This window comes from Geospiza fortis, unplaced genomic scaffold (assembly GCF_000277835.1).
Source record: "Geospiza fortis unplaced genomic scaffold, GeoFor_1.0 scaffold10, whole genome shotgun sequence".
NCBI lineage: Eukaryota > Metazoa > Chordata > Aves > Passeriformes > Thraupidae > Geospiza > Geospiza fortis.
Window position 1 is genome coordinate 6,602,389 of NW_005054326.1, and position 16,974 is coordinate 6,619,362.

A 16,974-nucleotide genomic window follows, 5' to 3' on the forward strand; every position below is an offset into this window, starting at 1 on the left:
AGCAGGAACAGAGTAAAGAGTTTTTCTAGCTCAGGAGGCAGAGAAGAGCCTGAATTAGGGGCACTGACTGGCCTGTTCTGCAAGGGAAATGAATTCCTGGGCTCTGTTTCATTAAGAAGCTGATGCTCATCCAGATTCAGGTATCGGTGTGTGTCCCTGTGCACACCTGTACACATGTGGCTCCTCCTTTCTCCCCCTTTCCCTGTGTCCTTAGGGTGACTTCATGGACTGCGAAGGGAAGAGCTCCTGCTCTCCCACCCCTCCAAGCACTGCTGTTCCCACCTTACTCAAAACAGGGTCAGACAAGAGCATTTCAGGCAAAACCTCAGCTGACTGCTTAAATTTGTTTGCTGACTGAAGCTTGAGGAATTCTAAGAAATAAAAATATAATTTGATTTGTTAAAAAAAATAATTCTGAGAAGTGTCACAGAAATGTACATTTAAATATACATTTTTTGAAGCAATGGAGACATTTTGCTTAGAGAATTTAAAAGCTGACTTCATCTTGGTTTCCTAAGACTTGAGGTTCCTGACAATTGAAATGCCACCCACCAGCTTGGGAGCTGGACTTTATTGTAGTGGAGTTCCAGGAGGCCCTGAAATACTCAGTGCTTGTAAAAGTGAGGAGAACACAGCCTTGGGGAGATTGCCACTTGTGGGGATGCTCTCATCTAAATGACTCAGAATTTACCATTTGGCAGCACCCACTTATGAAAAATGCCTGACTTTGGGCATGCTTGGCTGTGGTAATCCTGGTGACATGCCCAAACTGTGCCATTTGCTGATCTGCACATCTCATTTATCTCATCTTGCATTTGCTGCTTCTGTCCCCTCCTGCACACATGCATGGTGCAACTGTAATCAGATATAAAATAGCTCTTTGCCCACAGTCCTGGGGTGAGGATCAGCTAATTTCCTGCTGGGAAATGTTATTTTGATCCAGGGTCGTGAGGCAGATACAAAGACATTTGACACAGTTAAACCAAGGGTGACTTTGAAGTAAACAGAATGATGATAATAAATGTTCTGTTAGCTGATAAATGGCAGCAAATGAAAGGAATACTCCCTCTAAGCCAACACTGAGTCATGCACTGACTGTTGGAGAAGGTTCTTGAACTGCTCTGAATGGTCCATGTACCTGATAAGAAGAAGGATTTTGCTCCTGGGACTCATTCTGCTCAAACTGGTAATGTGAATGTAATTCAATTACCAGACAGCATTTTGGGAAATTCTATTCCCTTCATGCCTTGCACAGTTCAAAAATTCACCAAGGAGGTAAAGGTATCAGGGATCCACTCGGTAACTAGATGTGCCAGGCTTCAAGCTGCCTGTTGGAAGTACCAAAATTCCTTTCAGGAATTGGGGGAGCAGATAAACTGAAGAGGAGGCAAGAGGAGATAAGAATGGATGGAAATAAACTTAAAGGAATGGCAATGCTATGCAAGAGGCCTTGGTTCAAAGACTCATTATCATCAGTCACTTGTTTTACATTCTCTCTTAGAAGCTGCCACTGTGAGTCCAAGCTTTCCAACACATGGGGAGAGCTTTGGCTTCGCTTCTCTCCAGAGTAAATGGAAGCAGATGTTTCTGCAGCCTCCTGGGTTGCAGTGACACAATTCCCTCCAAACACAGCTCTCCACTGTCCTTGTGGGTCATTGTGTAATTCACAAGGAGCTCAGACAGGGGCTGGGACAGACAAACTGTGAAAAAATAATAATGAAAAAGGAAGGATGACTTTAATTTTACTGGGTGAGAAGAGAAACTGACTATCCTGGAAACAGTTGTCTACAAAGTTTTGAAAAACTAGAATACATAGGGGCACAGGACGTTCAGTTACAGGGCAGATAAAAAGGAAGGCTCTGTAAGGAAGTACAGCAGCTTCAGCACTTAAATTAAATGTTTTGCAGGGGAAAATGTGATAACTGTGTATAAATTTGGAAAAGTTCAGCATTGCAGAAGTTCTGGGAAAAGGTGTTTCAAGATAAAAATGGAACCAGTCCATTATCAGCTTTCAAGGTGTGATACTACAGCCTTCCACTAACCTTCCTTTCAGAGGAGAAGCCATGCCACAGGTTCACTTATGTATATAGATAATATTCAAACCTATGCATTCTACATGCTGCTGGGATCTTATCCTTTCAGACTCAGAGCAGTATGGGGAAATATCTTGAAGATTTTTATCCTTTGTATTGGAACTAGAAGCAGAACTTTTATGTGTAAGACTTTCAGGCCAAGAAAAAGTGACTTTACCTTTAAAATCCTACAGGACTTGTCTACAAATGTCTGTAACACCCCTCTAGATAGTTTAATACACCAGTTTTACTTGTTCAGCTTATTGTCAGGCAGCCAGTGAACTCTGTTGATTTGGCTAACTCTGTGGGTCCAAGCAGAGTGCATTTTCTCATATTTCACAACCAAACAACACTGTTACTTATTTTAACTGCCAATTCAGAATTCCGTGGTTTACACAGTTTTTTTTAACTACATAAAGCTTGTGACCTGTGGTTTCTGTACAGCTTTGCTTCTCACAGGGTCTTAAGACAAAATGCAGACCTAGAGAATGGGATTAACAAATCCTTCTAAGGTCAGACTTCCTTATCAGTGGCACAGAGATTCAGGACCCCACTACTTCTGGAAGGAGCTGGGGACTGGTCTGGTCATGTTCTCATTCCAGTGCTTACAGTACCTGCAATATTATCTGCTAAATGTGGATTCACTTCTCCTGATGCTGTTTTCTTAAAAAGGATGAAGGAAGATTTAATTTAAAATCTGGTAATGGTGTGGTGCAGTGCATATGCCCCCACCAGATGCTAGGGTTGGGTTTGGGCTGTGCTTGTCCCTTTCAGTCAACAGTTGTATGGAAATTTTTGAAAAGAAGTTCTGGCATTCTCCTGTAACTAAGTACAGTACTGTGCATAATGTATTGCACTTCAAAGCACAATTTTTACCCTCTAATAGGAGCTGCAGGCTATAGACTCTATCAACACACCCAACAAACATGTTAGCATCACAAAAGGGAAGACTAATTACAGATTTATATTCTGGCAAATAAGTAGACTCTTTTAACATATTCATAAGTGACATCATTCCCTCAAGTGCACACTTTCATTACTCCATGGTGTGCTCTTCTTTTTATTGATGCAGAGATTTTGTGTTTTCCTAATACATAAGGAAGGAATACTTCTAGTGACCTAATCTGGGAGGTGGGTAAATTTCCAGAGAAGAAATGCAAACTGATTAATCTTAAAGATCCCAGCTATTTAGCCTGTACAAATAGGTAAGCCTCATTCAAAACTATTCTGTGCTAGAAAGTATGTGGCAATCCTGCAGATCATCTTTTCCTGGGAGTTTTCAATCCCTTCTTTTTCTGTTTCTAATTTTCAGTGTTGAAGCTCTTATAAATGAGAAGGATTAGAATGTGGATATTGTATTTTTAAAATAGGCAATGTATACTTAAGCACCTACATAAGGGCAGTTTTAGAGACTTTTAACTAAAGCTGGAGAGCTCACAGCAATGCTGGAGCAGCCCCAAGCACTGACTTTGTGCCCAGAGTAAGGTTAACTCAGGAATCCACTTTCATTTAAAAGAACCCAGGTACTGTTACACCTTACTTGTCACAGAACAAGTCCTGTCAATCTGCTGAAACAAGCTCAGGAAGAGCAACACCAAGCTAAACCTGAGATTATCTGTGCCCCCATCAGCTGCCTCATAGGGAAGAGACAGTTCCAGAGTCCAAACACCAAGAGAGGAGCAGCCAGACTGGTTTCTGCATAAAATGCAGCTTGGGCTAATTAATATGAACAAAGAGAACCTCCTTAATTTCCTAGACAGCAGCACTAAGTGTTAGCTAGAGAGGTTTTATTATGGGTGGTCAGTATTTATTTGTATTTGTTTTTGAGTCATCGGAGTAAATAAAAGTTAATTATTACTTAGAGATGAAGTTAATTAGCAGTTAGTGGGCTGACAGGAGTTCCTGCAGAAAAAGGTGTATTGTTGTTGAGTATTTTGTATAGCTTACAATTCATTTGTCTTCTGAAACGACACCAGTGAGATACAGAGATATTGCACAGGAAAAACCAATGCCATACACATACAACTACTCTGCTGTAGGACATGTCAGCATAGCAGGTATGTCTGAGGCAAAATAGGCACCTTTCCAGCCTCCAAATTCCAAACTAAATTCCTTGTACTCCTAGAAGGAGTTTAAACCTCAGGTCATGCCTTTGCAGTTGTACATTACTCCTTAGGCAGCTCAAACTCTGGCCTTTTGTGCATTTCTAACTGTGTAAATTTACTTAATGTGCAATGACTTTGAACTCACAAAGGACCCCCAGTTTACAGACTGTTAAAGATGTTTTTATTGAAGATGTGATATTTATACTTCAGCCATTTAGGGGTGTGTTCACTGAGGCCTTGGGTGTCTCTCTGTAGTAGCTGCTACTGTGCCCACGAGTCTATTAGCAGATTGCAGTACTAAATACACAACTATAAATCTATTCCTCCATCCCATGGCTGCAAATTGCTTGAACTTGTGCAAAAGGCTGCACAGGGCTCACTCTGCTTTAAAAAATGGATGTCCCATAATTTAAGTTGAACCACTTTCTAATCAGTTTAGGCACACATGATATCTTCAAGTAAGCATTTTTGGTAGCAGCTGGAAACAGAAAATATTTATGTGCTTGCAGGTACCATGTCCCCTTTCTAAGCCATCTGTTTGCATGAGAAGTGATTGTGGCCTGAGATGGACTCTGTGTATTTATCCAAAAATAACTGAGAAGACCTGTTTTGTCATCAGCATTGCTTTGGGTGGTTGTAGACAGAGTGCTCACCTCAGGCATCCTGTGGCATTGTAGAAGATGTCAGGGTCAGGCAGAACACTTGATTTTGGGTAATCTCTGTCTGGCCAGCCTGAGTGTGGGATGAGGACAGCCTCAGTCAGTGTCTGCAGGGCTTCTCTGACCAACAGGTGCTTCAGCTGGTCATTGGAGGACAGGTTCCACAGCAAACCTGGAATAGCCACAAGAAAATCAGAGAGGCAAAAAGACTCCTCTGCACTTTGGAAGACTTAAATCTCACAGCTCTTGGTGTTAATGAGTGAAGAGCCTGCCTGGCACTGATAATCTGAAAGAAGCAGAAGGGATTGGTAAATGCTCACCAGCCCTGATCCAGGGACATGGAAACAGAGCAAAAAAGGGGGCACAGTTCTCCATGTGAATAAAGTAAAATCTCTACACAGTCTTAATTCCCAGCCAAGAAGTGCAGCTTTCCATGGCTCTGCAAATCTCCATCTGCTGCAATCACCTTCTCTGTAGCAAAGCAAACTTGCAAAAGGGATATATGGGAGGTGGGTAAATTTCCAGAGAGTTTCCAGGAGATCTGCTGGAAGGCAGGAAATGCCCATTACCAAGCTTCTCTAACACTTGATAGCAAAATTTCTCATAAGAGGGAAAGCTCTTAACACCAGCTGGCTGCTACTGTCCAGACATTAGTCACTAAATAAATAATTCAGTAATGCTACAGACCTTGTCCACTCACAATCTCCAAGGCTAATTTCAAATATAATCTTGTTGAATTTAACAGGTTCCATTATGTTCTATTCCAACAGACAACAATTCTTTTTAAAGTCCTCTTCCCTTGGAAAACAACATGTATTTCTGCTTTTCACTACAAAGACATTCATTGTTCCTCCAGCTTGCTGCTCCAAGTTTCACAGACCTCCTCCTCCACACACTGGCAGAGTATTAGTGAATGTTCCTTTCATCAGCTCACAACAAGAACAACAACAAAAATGTTTCTTTTGTATCTCCTTACACTTTGAATTTAATTTCGGTGATTGTGAGCAACAGTAAAATCAAAACAAAAGCCAGCCAGAAGCAGCCCATTCCTTCTTCTGGGATCAGCTCTTCAGCCTCTGAATCAGGGGATGAAAGGAGGAATGTGCTTTTCTGAAGGATGGGTAAGGCTTACAGGAAAACAGACAAGCAGTCCAAAGGGCATTGCTAAGCTAAGCAAGTTAAGACAGAAGGGCACAAATGCAAGGAATGGCACAAGGGCAGAATATACTTTGAAAAAGAAAAAATACATTTGGAATTACAGGCAGATAGTTAGAATTGTCAGAAGAAAATTTGAAATAGTGCTCTCACTGTAAATTTTCCAACAAAAACCCCTACCTTTACCCACAGGCACTGTCTCCCTGGGCTCAAAAGAATTCTCTCAGTGGTATTCTGGGTGTGGATGAATTTGTGCGCATTAGGAAATGTCTTTAGGAGTGGATTGTTTCCTTGCACCTTTGCTAAGTTCTTAGGAGCACAGTTTTCCCCTAGAAGGTTATTTGGAAAAAGGGGTGGGGTCTGCTTTTAGATTTACATTTCTTTTAATGACAGTTCTGCTCATGCTGTAATCTTCCCCGCAGGAAAAATTTTCTTTCATTTCTTATATTTATGCTGCATGATAACAGGATCAGGAGGTTAGCTTCTCCCTGGAGGCTCATCTGGCTTACCTTTAAAAGCTAAAATGGTTCTTTCATGCCACAGCCATTTTATTCTCTGTTCCTCAGTATGCTCTCCAAATACTACAAAACTCCAGTCCTGTCTTAGCTCCTGCAAATGAAATCCTCTCCTACAATTTAGGAGGAACTTCACTCCTTTCCTAAGAGATTTCTAAGTAGCTTGTGTGCCAAAGGACAGAGCCTCTGTTTACTTTATGTGTATCAATGCTTTTGTGAAGCTCCCAAATTCAGTCAAATTCAGTGATGCTGGGCAGGTCTGATTCTCCCTGTATGAGCACAGAAATTGCAGAGGAACTGGGCAGCTCTTTTCTGCAGGGGGGCATTGGGCAGGCTGGCCCACAGCAGCTCCCAAACCCCTGTCATCAGCACAAAGCTGCTTTGGTTTGGTGGTTTTGGTGCACTCACAGACTGTGAGGCACGTGCTGTAATCAGCATTTATCTCCACACACTTGGGTTGCTCTCAGTCATTTCTCAGCACAATACAAGAAGGCACAGTGGCTCACTCTGTATTCCTAAGCCTGGGTCCTGAAGAAAATCCAGGCCATCAAAGTATTCCTTGAGAACATATGATAAAATACAGATTAATGTTAGGCAAGTGCTTGTCTGTATTAACACTGATGATCCTCATAAACCACTGACCTTTAAAGATAAGCTTCTAAGGCTGAGATTTACTTATCTCAAGTGCACCAGGACTGTATTTCTGACAGGTAATGAAGTGCAGTATCAGAAAACTTCCATCTCAGAGTTTTCATTTCCTTCTCTCCTAAAACTGCCTGATTTCATATACTTTTCTCAGGTGGAGTGCTTTGGTACCATGCTTCCCACATAACAGTAGAAACAAAAAACTTCCCTCTGCTGAGCTTAGACATCTTTATTATCTATTGCATGCTTTCAATCCTTGGCCAGGAGTTTTTCACTACAGTTCAATGAGGTATTATCAGGTACCAAGATGATTTTACGAATCTTTTATGGGCAAAGACATTTAGCTGAATATGATGCCATACATTTGGAAGTCCCTAATTTATAGTCAGAGCAGGATGAGGAAAGACAAACAGACTTCTGGTGCTGACTGGTGTAAGATCAAATCTTTCACATTAACCTTTTCCTGGAAGTGCACACTTCGGAGAGATTGCCTGCATAGATATGATATTCCACTAGTCCTGTATGAAACCAAAGGCAATGCAAGAGGTGAAATTATTCATCCAGACTGCCCTTTGCTCTTGTAGGCTCCTTGCAGCTTGCTGGGGAGCTGGAAGAACTGTTCAAGTGATGGCAAAAAGTATGCCCTGGTGGCATTTTCACTAAGCTACCCAGTGTATTTCCTCCTGGCTGCACATTTGTTCTTGAACAAACTAAGAAACACTTCTCTCTTGGTGTATTTTTAAAGTTGTCCTTTGCAACTGATAGGCATGAAAGCACATCATAATATTTTGCTTTAGACAAACTACATCATCCTGCTTGGCATAAATATTTTTTGGTGTCTTCTTTGTTTTGTGAGTAAATATTCACATTCACTGATAGCAGTAATTGCTGAAAGAAAATGTTCCTTTATCCATTTCCACTTGGGGAAGGGGAAGACAGAAAAATAATATAATATAATATAATATAATATAATATAATATAATATAATATAATATAATATAATATAATATAATATAATATAACTCAAAATGCATGTGAGTTATCAGGCACATTCAACATTTTTGTCAGAAATTATGGAACTGCTAGCAAGGAAAGAGCATTGGCTTTCTGGCCACTCTGCCACCACTTTCACTGCTTTCCTCACTGGTCTGTGACAGCACTGAGAGTTAAGGCACTGTACAGTAAATTACTATGTGACCCAGTTCTGCAACTGATGAGTGTGAACAACTTTAAAACATTTTAACATTGCAGAGCTGCAGAACTGAGCTAAAAAAGAGCCAACAATACAAAGCTTTGTTCTCAAGCTTACAGAGCAGAGTATTTCAAATACTTTAAAGAATGCAGAATTACAGAAAGTCTCAACATGTCTTTGCTTCAGGACAGGACTGTTTGGTAATTTCAGTATCTTTTCACGCACTGTTCTCTTAATAGATTTTGTTCCTGGTGTCTTTAAAGCTCACTTGAAATAAATCCCCATTCATTTATTCATGTTTTCCATTTATAAAATATAAGCCTGCTCTTCCTTTGCATGCTAATTAGAAAGAATGTGGGTCACAAGCAGTGGAATTCCAAGAGACACATTAGGGACACATGGGACTGCAGGGATGAAGCAGGAATCTGGGGCAGGGGGTTTGTGGGGAATAGAACAAGCACTTTCTGTCCAGGGCATAGGACAGCTCTGGGTGACAGCCTTCAACAAGGAACTTCCAGTACGTGCTGTCAGCACAGAGTCAAAAAATGAAGGCTGAGCTGCTGTGTAAGCAGCAGGCATTAATTATGGTCCCTAGGGAGCCTGATTTTCTTTTCTGGAATATCAAGGAATTAAAGCTTCCTGCAAGCACACTCACTTCATCTCTGAAGAAGCTTTAAGAGGGGAAGTTGCAGTTCCCAATCTCTTGTTCCTGACTGAAAGACTGGTCTTGAGTAATGACCTTGGAATTTTACCGTCCGGGAATTGCTCACAGTAGGTGACAATGTTTTTGTATTTAGTCACTAAACAATCATGTACCTCTCCCTGAAAGCTTTTGCACTACTTAAAGCACTTCACGCTCGGCTGCAGAGAAAACACTACCTGTGATTTGCTTCTTGGTCTCTATGTCCCTGGTGTGCCGGAGCAGGCGAAGCAGGAGTGGGATCCCTTTCTGCTCTGACACTTCCAGCTTGTTGTCATTGTCCTCAAACACCAGGTTCCTCAGAGCACCGCACGCTGCCCGCTGAATGTCCTCATTCTGAACCTCAAGGAGCTGCAAAAGCTTGGGGATACCACCAAGTGAGAAAACCTGTGAGGAAAACAGAGCACAGCAGAGAATGCTCAGATGCTGTAAATGACAAACTCCCCTTTCCCCCTGCCCCAGCAAAACTTATAGGGACTCCTTTAATTTGCTCCTGTTTGAGAGACCTGAAGCACAGATCATTAATCATTTGGACATGACTATTAACCTCTGGGCTTTTGTATGACTAATACTTAAAATCCACAACTAGGAGAGGCAACATGTTTTCATAATTAATATCAGAGAATGATGCTAAATCTCTTCTAGCTTTGCCACAGATTCGTACTCTCTGACAAGACATTTAATCACTCTGCCTTTTAGCTTCCATGTTGGCGAAATGAATATTTGAGATTTAGTTCTGGAACATTTATAAACAGGTGTTTTTTTTTTCCTCAGCAATCAGCCTGATGAGAAGACAGTGCTCTTCCCAATGCATGTGTTGAAAGTGTATTAAAAACCAATACATTATACTTAATACTTCTTAACTATGCCACACAGAGGAAGAATAGTAAAAATAACCACCAAAATGTAGAGCATTAAGCATTGTTAGCCAGCTATCTACCAAACTAGTCACATTAAGAACAGACTACTTTTCAGTGTTGAAATCTTCAGAAAACAAGCTTTTGGCCCCAAATGAATGAAGGCCTTAAAAGATGTTATTTTACAGTAGCTGTATAGAAACAAATAGTTTGTTGTGGTGAATGAAGAATCCCACACAAACTGTGATATGAGACAAGCAAGCCTGAGCTGACTCAGGAATGAATTTACTGTGGGAAGTACCTTACATTAATGTACCATTGCCAACAGTCTCCTCCAGCATCTCAAAATGCCATATGGTTTTGTGGACAAACTCACCCTTGTGCAGAACCAACAGCACATGAAAGGCTCAGAAATCTGAGACAAGTGTCTTAAACAGTCCAGAGTTTAACGACAAAAAGAATTCAATGCAACCAGCAGGTGTTGGCAACACGAAGAAATGGAATGCAACAAAGCCTTTTGTCCTTCATGGAGTAAACTACACAGCCTGGCAGCCTCTCCTGTGATCCACCTGTACAAAAGGCACAGTTTCTTTGTCCTGCTCTGCTGAGCTGATTCCCCCTGCAATCACTCAGCAATCACCTAAATGCCAGCAGAGTGGAACACAGGAATATCTGTGGTGAGGGCAGTGGTGCACAGAGCATGCTGAAGGCACATCAGCCTGTTTCACTGCAGTAGATCAGCCCTTTTGACACCAACACTGTAGTTGTTTGGTTTTTTAAAATATTTCTGCAGACTTTTTGTCAGTAATTTAAAGGCATTTATAGCTTTTGTAAAAGGAGTGCTATCTCAACCTAATTTGCCGAGAATTTACAACAGCTATTGACTGGTCCTTCTGAATTTTCATTAGAAGACAAAATTCACCAAAATACTGAGAAGTTCACAGAAACAGAAAAACCACTAGACCCACAAACTCTCAAATATCAGGGAACAATAGACAAAGAATGCAGGCCGAGAGGCTAAAAAGGGGACACAAGACCATGCCAACGTGAACAAATCTGATGGGCACCAAACAGAAAAGCTCATTACAGGATATGTGGGATAGACAGGAAAATGTAAGGCAGCTTCAGGCTGACTGCTCCAACCTGAACACTACTCAGCCATTGTTTTTTTGGGAAGCTGCCTGAGAGGTTAGTTTAATAACCCACTTTCAAACATTCAATTCTGAAGCTCTGTCCTCAGTTTGAAGTTAAGGTTGACACCTGTACTGTTATTTTCTCCCAAAACTGACTCTGACGTACCCTAAAGCAAGTAAAAAGGACAGAGAGATGTTTGGCTGTCACTGAACTGGACTGTGTGCACATAATTATGGAAGTAAGGCTGGGATTACTGAGCATATTACAAACCAAAGCAGGTGTAATAATGTCTTTTAATGGTTAAAATAAACAATCACCTTACACTTGACTGTACAGAACTGTTCAGTAGGAGAGACATATTTGTGTTCAGTAGTGGCATTTAAAGAAGAGGAAGAGAGAATATTTTTAATAGACCCTTTCAAAAAACTTCTAAGAGACTTAAGTTTCTTGTAAGAGAAAATTTCAAATCTTGAAAATTTGGTAAATTTAAACAATGTACTAATGCATGTGCACAGTTCTAGCCTTAACATTTTTGCTAATCCATGAGCCTTAACATTTTTGCTAATCCATGTACTTTTTTAACACATTTGTGCAGTCCTAACAAATCCTGAAGCTTGGATAAGTTTGCACTGTACTCAGAATTTTTTTTTTGGGATATTTCTGCATGCAAGTCAAAAATGGGAGGCAGGAGCAACTATATTGACAAAAAGTTCAGACTCCATGATTTATAAAGGCTGAAAGAATTAATTTGTTTGGCTGAAAAGGGGGAAAATGAGTGGGTATACAGTGAGTAGGTTCAAAAGAATCTGCAGCAAAACACATAAATGCATGTTAGAGAAAATATCTAACATCAGTGTCCTATAAGGTTACTCAGAGTGCCTTCTTTCTTATGCCACACAGTGCCATAAAGTACAGAATAGAATAAAGTACAGATTAGTATAGAATCTTTTTTCTCTGCCTGATTGTAACTGGCAAAAGAATAATTACTTACTTTTCTCCTGGCATCTGCTTTTTGGAAGCACTCATGCTGTATGAAAGTCACTGCAGCAAGGATCCTGGGGGTGGACTGTGTATTTTCACTCTTCAGAATGTTCACTGCACGCTCCAGGGTCATCTCCACTTCTGGGCTCCTTCAAAGTATAGACAGAGAGATCTAGTGAAGAAAGACTGCAGAAAAATGATCAGTCTTATAAAATTGGATTTTTGTGGTTTTCATGTGACTCTAGGTTTTCTTAGAATTTTTTTTTCCTTTCCAGTAGCAGAAAATATCATAATGGCTTTCAGAGGTACTGACATTCAGGGGGAAGAGAAAGTCATAAACAGAAGTGTGGTTCTGGAGAAAGCAAGTCATGCTTTAAGTTTTAACAACAAAATGGAAATGTCAGTAGATGTTTGTACCAGTGTTTCCATCCAGTGGATGAATGAAGAATGTGAAAGGAAGGATGAAGAAGTGGATGAGGACCAAAGGAAGGCCATAACCATGTCAGAGTGACTATTACTGGCTGTGAAGATACTTTGATGTTTTCCTCAATAGTGAGACGATTGTTTTTTCTATATTTGTCCTTATGCCTTTCATCAGTGTCTTAGCTCCCAGACTACACTTATGCAGGATTCAGAACCTCATTTTTTTCAAAAAAGGAAGTTGTTCTTGTTTGAAATAGACGGACAAAGCTATTTTTCAGGTGGGAAAAATAAGAATGCCACTCATTAAACTGAGTATATAGAGATTCTGTGGTAGAAAGCCAATGTAGAGAATATCAGAAATATGTGCCACCACTTCCCTTCCAACATGTTTGCTTAAATGATGGATTGTGTTAGACAACCATATAAAAAAATGCAAAGAGAGGTCACTAAACACATTTTTTTCCCCAGTAAATGGAACATGAAACAATTAATGGCACAATCAGGTGCATTAGCTCTGGGACAGGTGGTTATGCTCCCCAGACTTTTTATTTACTTTTGGTTTCAAATATGCTTCACCCAGATAAAAAAATGGGGAGAGAAAAGTTGACAAGAATGTGAACATTCTTTTTTTTTTTTTTTAATCCAGAGCATTTTGTAGTAGCAGCTGTGCCACCAGCCAGAGGGCAGTCTGTGACCCACAGCAAAACAAGCAGTAATTGGCAATAACTCCCTACTGCAGAGCTACCAGAACCAGAATGGTTTACTTCATAATCATCTCAGTAAATGAATCTGTAGTTAGACGTTTTAACTCAATTGCCTTCTACATTAAAATTAGCACCTGGGAAGTAGATTAACTGAACCTGAAACTTTAAATTTTTTTTCTTTAAACTAAGCAATATTTTTTTCTTTAAACTAAGAAATATTAAATAATAATTAACAATGCTCAGAAAAGTGGAATGTGGAAAATTAGCCAGATGATATTCCTTCTTTTTACTCTGCAGTGGAACTGAAAAACAGGCTTTTCAAACTTTGGTTTTAGTTATCTCTGTCTTAAATCAGCAAAGGTTTTGAGACCATGTTATAAACCTGCTGATGTGACCAACCGTGTCTACCTGTTGGACACAGCAATAATTTTGGAGTGTTGTGACCAAATTCAATCACCTTCTGTGAGCAGCAGACATCTCTGATGTACTAAATGGTGGCATTTCACTGACCAGCAGCTGAAGAGGAACAGAACCACGGGCTTCCCAAGGTCAAGCATGAGCTTATCCCTCAGGGCACTCCAGAGAATTTATGTGGGAACTCAACCTCAGGATGCCAGGGGTGTCCCAGAGGAGTGAAAGTCCATCAGGAGCCACTGCCAGGCTGAGATGGACACACGGACAGGCAGACAGTGCATTTCTAGGTGCTGGGGTGTACCTCTGCCCTGAGACTCACACCACCTCTGTGGCATTCACATTCTCTGAACAATCCCTTCGCCCAGGATTTTCTCCTGGGAAGCTGAGAAGCCTCAGAGAAAAGGAAAACAATATTATCTCATCTGCTTCTCCTGTGTTTTGCTCACGTGGAATGTGTTTGGAGATTGTTTACCCACAGGTGATTGTTTCATTGGATTCTGGTGTGATTTGTTTCCATTCATTGGCCAACTGGGGCCAAGCTGTGTCAAGACTCTGGAAAGAGAGTCACAAGCTTTCATTATTTTAGCATTCAGTAAACATCTTTTCTGTATTCTTTAGTATAGTATAGTATTCTTTAATATAGTATCATAAAATAATAAATTAGCCTTCTGAGAACATGGAGTCAGATGCATCATTCCTCCCTGCCACAAGGGTGCCTGCAAACACAATGCAGCTCCCCAGTCACAGTTACCCCTTCATGCAGCAGGCAGAGGATTTCTCTCCTGTTGCGCACTGCCATACTTGGATTGCTCTCCACTGGATAAAAATAACATTCCCTAACGTTTTATCTGGCAGCAATAAGGGATGCAATACCATCTCTGAGCCTCAGTGGTATTCATAAAGCTGCAGCACCCTAACTCTTGTCAAAACAGAATTTGATGCAAAGATTCCGTTCCCACCCTCAAAGTATTTACAGGCAAACTTAATTAGCTCTGTGGCTGGCTGACACATGAAGAGACACCAAACAAATGGTCAGCCAGGCAAAGGTTGTTCAACAGAACAATGTTTTGACAGATTCTGACTTCAGCTTAATTGCCAAAGTATACCAGTTTTCAGACAAATACATTTTGTGGCAGCTTTCAGCACATTCAGAGGTCAGATTCTGCAAGCAGACATTTCTCACACAGCTTCAGGTTGAGCCTCTCTCTTTTCTAAGCTCTTAATCATAAGCATGCTCTTAACTGATTCACTTCACCAGAAGATACAGAGATAGCATCTCTGTACTTTGATTTTTTCTACTTTGCTTTCATAGCATGAGCTAATTCCTTTACAGGAAGTTTAAAAACGCATTTGTGATACATTTCAAGTGCTGTACACAGCTTTAAACTTACACAACTATTTTACATTCTCTTAATTCACTTGGAAAGACTTAAACTGTGGCCTGAATTTAAAAAAAAAAAAAGTATAGATTTCTGGAAAAATTAAATTACTCCAAAAACAAGCTTATCTTTTTTCTCCTATTTACATTACTAAGGGAGCAACAAGTAAGGTAGCAATATGTCAGATAAATGCAACCTTCAAATAAAAGAATGAGAAATAACAAGAAAACTGAGAGTGTCTACAAATTCCTTGAACTGAGAGCACTTCTGGCAAATGCTGAACCTAAAAACTGGCACTTAAGGGATTATGCCATCACAAAGATTTCCAGCAGATCACAAATCTTCCATCTGAGTTAACACAGTCACATTAAAGCCACTTGCACAATGACTCAAGACTGATTTTTACATCTGAAGGTATTAAAATATTTTGGTTGATGCTTGTGCAGACAGCCAACCAGACTCCACTGTCTGCACCTGCAAAAGAAAAGCCAAAATTGCTCCTACACATAATTCAAGATAAAAATTGTTGGTTGTGGCTCAGAAATGCATTCTAGAATGTGCCAAAAGTTAAGCAGATTATAAAATCAATGGGATTCATGTTTGCAAATTGTTGTACTGAAAAACAAAGCCCTCCCTACTGAAAAACAAAGCTGGGTACCTATTTTCAGTACTACTTCTCCAAAATCTTTAGCTGTTGTGAGCTCTCAGCTGGTTTTTTTGGACTTACTAGCTGCAAAGTCTGAATACTTAAAAGTCAACATAATTAATGTCAGATCTCCTCAGTCCTGCATCACCCAGAGATGAAAATTCCTATCGAGAACAGAAGTGAGCATAATACCATATATGTTTGCAAATATAATCATAACACACAGCATGTAGCTGACAACAGAAAATACCTGATCTGCATATAGCAGTGATGTCAGGTGATGCCTTTTCTCACAAAGCAAGGAAGTCAGAAAAAGAAGAAAGATAGGTCTTCAGAAAAATGAACTTAACAGCTACACAGTTATGGGAAAAAAGCCATTTCTTAATAACAGTGTTGTAAATTACACTATGATTAACTTAAACAGGAATTTTAGGATCCTTATTTGAATTCTGAAACAGCAGCAAAAACCAGAATAAACCTGTAACCTTCTCCTGTATACCAAGTGGCTTGTTCTGTCCACTGAAATGTAACAGCTCTGGAAACATTCAGAATTATTCTAAAATGAAAAGATATTCACTCCTGAGGGGAAATTCAGAAATAACAAAAGTTCTCTTTTGAAAATGGAACATATTTTAAACATTCTGAAATCTTCTCTGGAAAGGAATTTTTGGTGGGGGAAGTAATTTTGGGAAAAAACCCAAACAACCCTTTCCAGTATTTTAAACCATTTTCATGAAGTCTGGGGGTAGATTTGGGACTTTTTGGCATGGAGCTAACAGAGCTTCAAATTAAGATGACTCCCTCAGGCATGTAGGATCTCATGGTAGTGGGAGGCTCTGGGGTCTTGGGATTCAGAGCAGTTTGTACTTGTTCTAGGGAGGGATGGTGCTACAGAAAAATTTCTGCCTGAAGTTTATAAAAACTTATAGGTGTCCTTGAAACCATGGAGGATTTTTAACTGGAAATTGTCAATTTGCCAAAAGCTGTCCCACTGGTACTTTTCTGACCTGTTCCCGTGAGAACCAGCGCTGATATCGTACGGGCTCTTGTGACCACAACATTTGCCAATACAATTTTGTGTATTGTGACTTAGGTTGTAAATTACTCAGTGACTGTTTCACATCTCCTGATAAAGTTTATAAAAACTAAGAGGTGTCTTTGAAACCATGGAGGATTTTTAACTGGAAATTGTCAATTTCCAAAATGTCCCACTGGTACTTTCCTGACCTGTTCCTATGAGAAACAGTGCTGATATTGTATGGGCTCTTGTGAACACAATATTTGCCAATACAATTTTGTGTATTGTGACTTAGGTTGTAAGTTACTGCATGACTGTTTCATGTCTTCTGATAAAGTTAACTCTTGGCAAAAGGGGGTCCCAAACTTCAGCAGG

At 40.1% G+C, this 16,974-nt stretch overlaps 1 protein-coding gene across 1 annotated transcript in view; it reads right to left on the minus strand.

The window, feature by feature from the left end:
- Positions 1 to 16,974, minus strand: part of PKP2 (plakophilin 2) — a 37,831-nt gene that overhangs the window by 11,002 nt on the left and 9,855 nt on the right. The window contains exons 4-6 of the mRNA XM_005421063.2: positions 12,026 to 12,164; positions 9,223 to 9,430; positions 4,831 to 5,008 (exon numbers count right to left, since the gene is read on the minus strand). Coding sequence (XP_005421120.1) covers positions 4,831 to 5,008; positions 9,223 to 9,430; positions 12,026 to 12,164 — 525 coding nt within the window. The remainder of the gene's footprint in view (positions 1 to 4,830; positions 5,009 to 9,222; positions 9,431 to 12,025; positions 12,165 to 16,974) is intronic.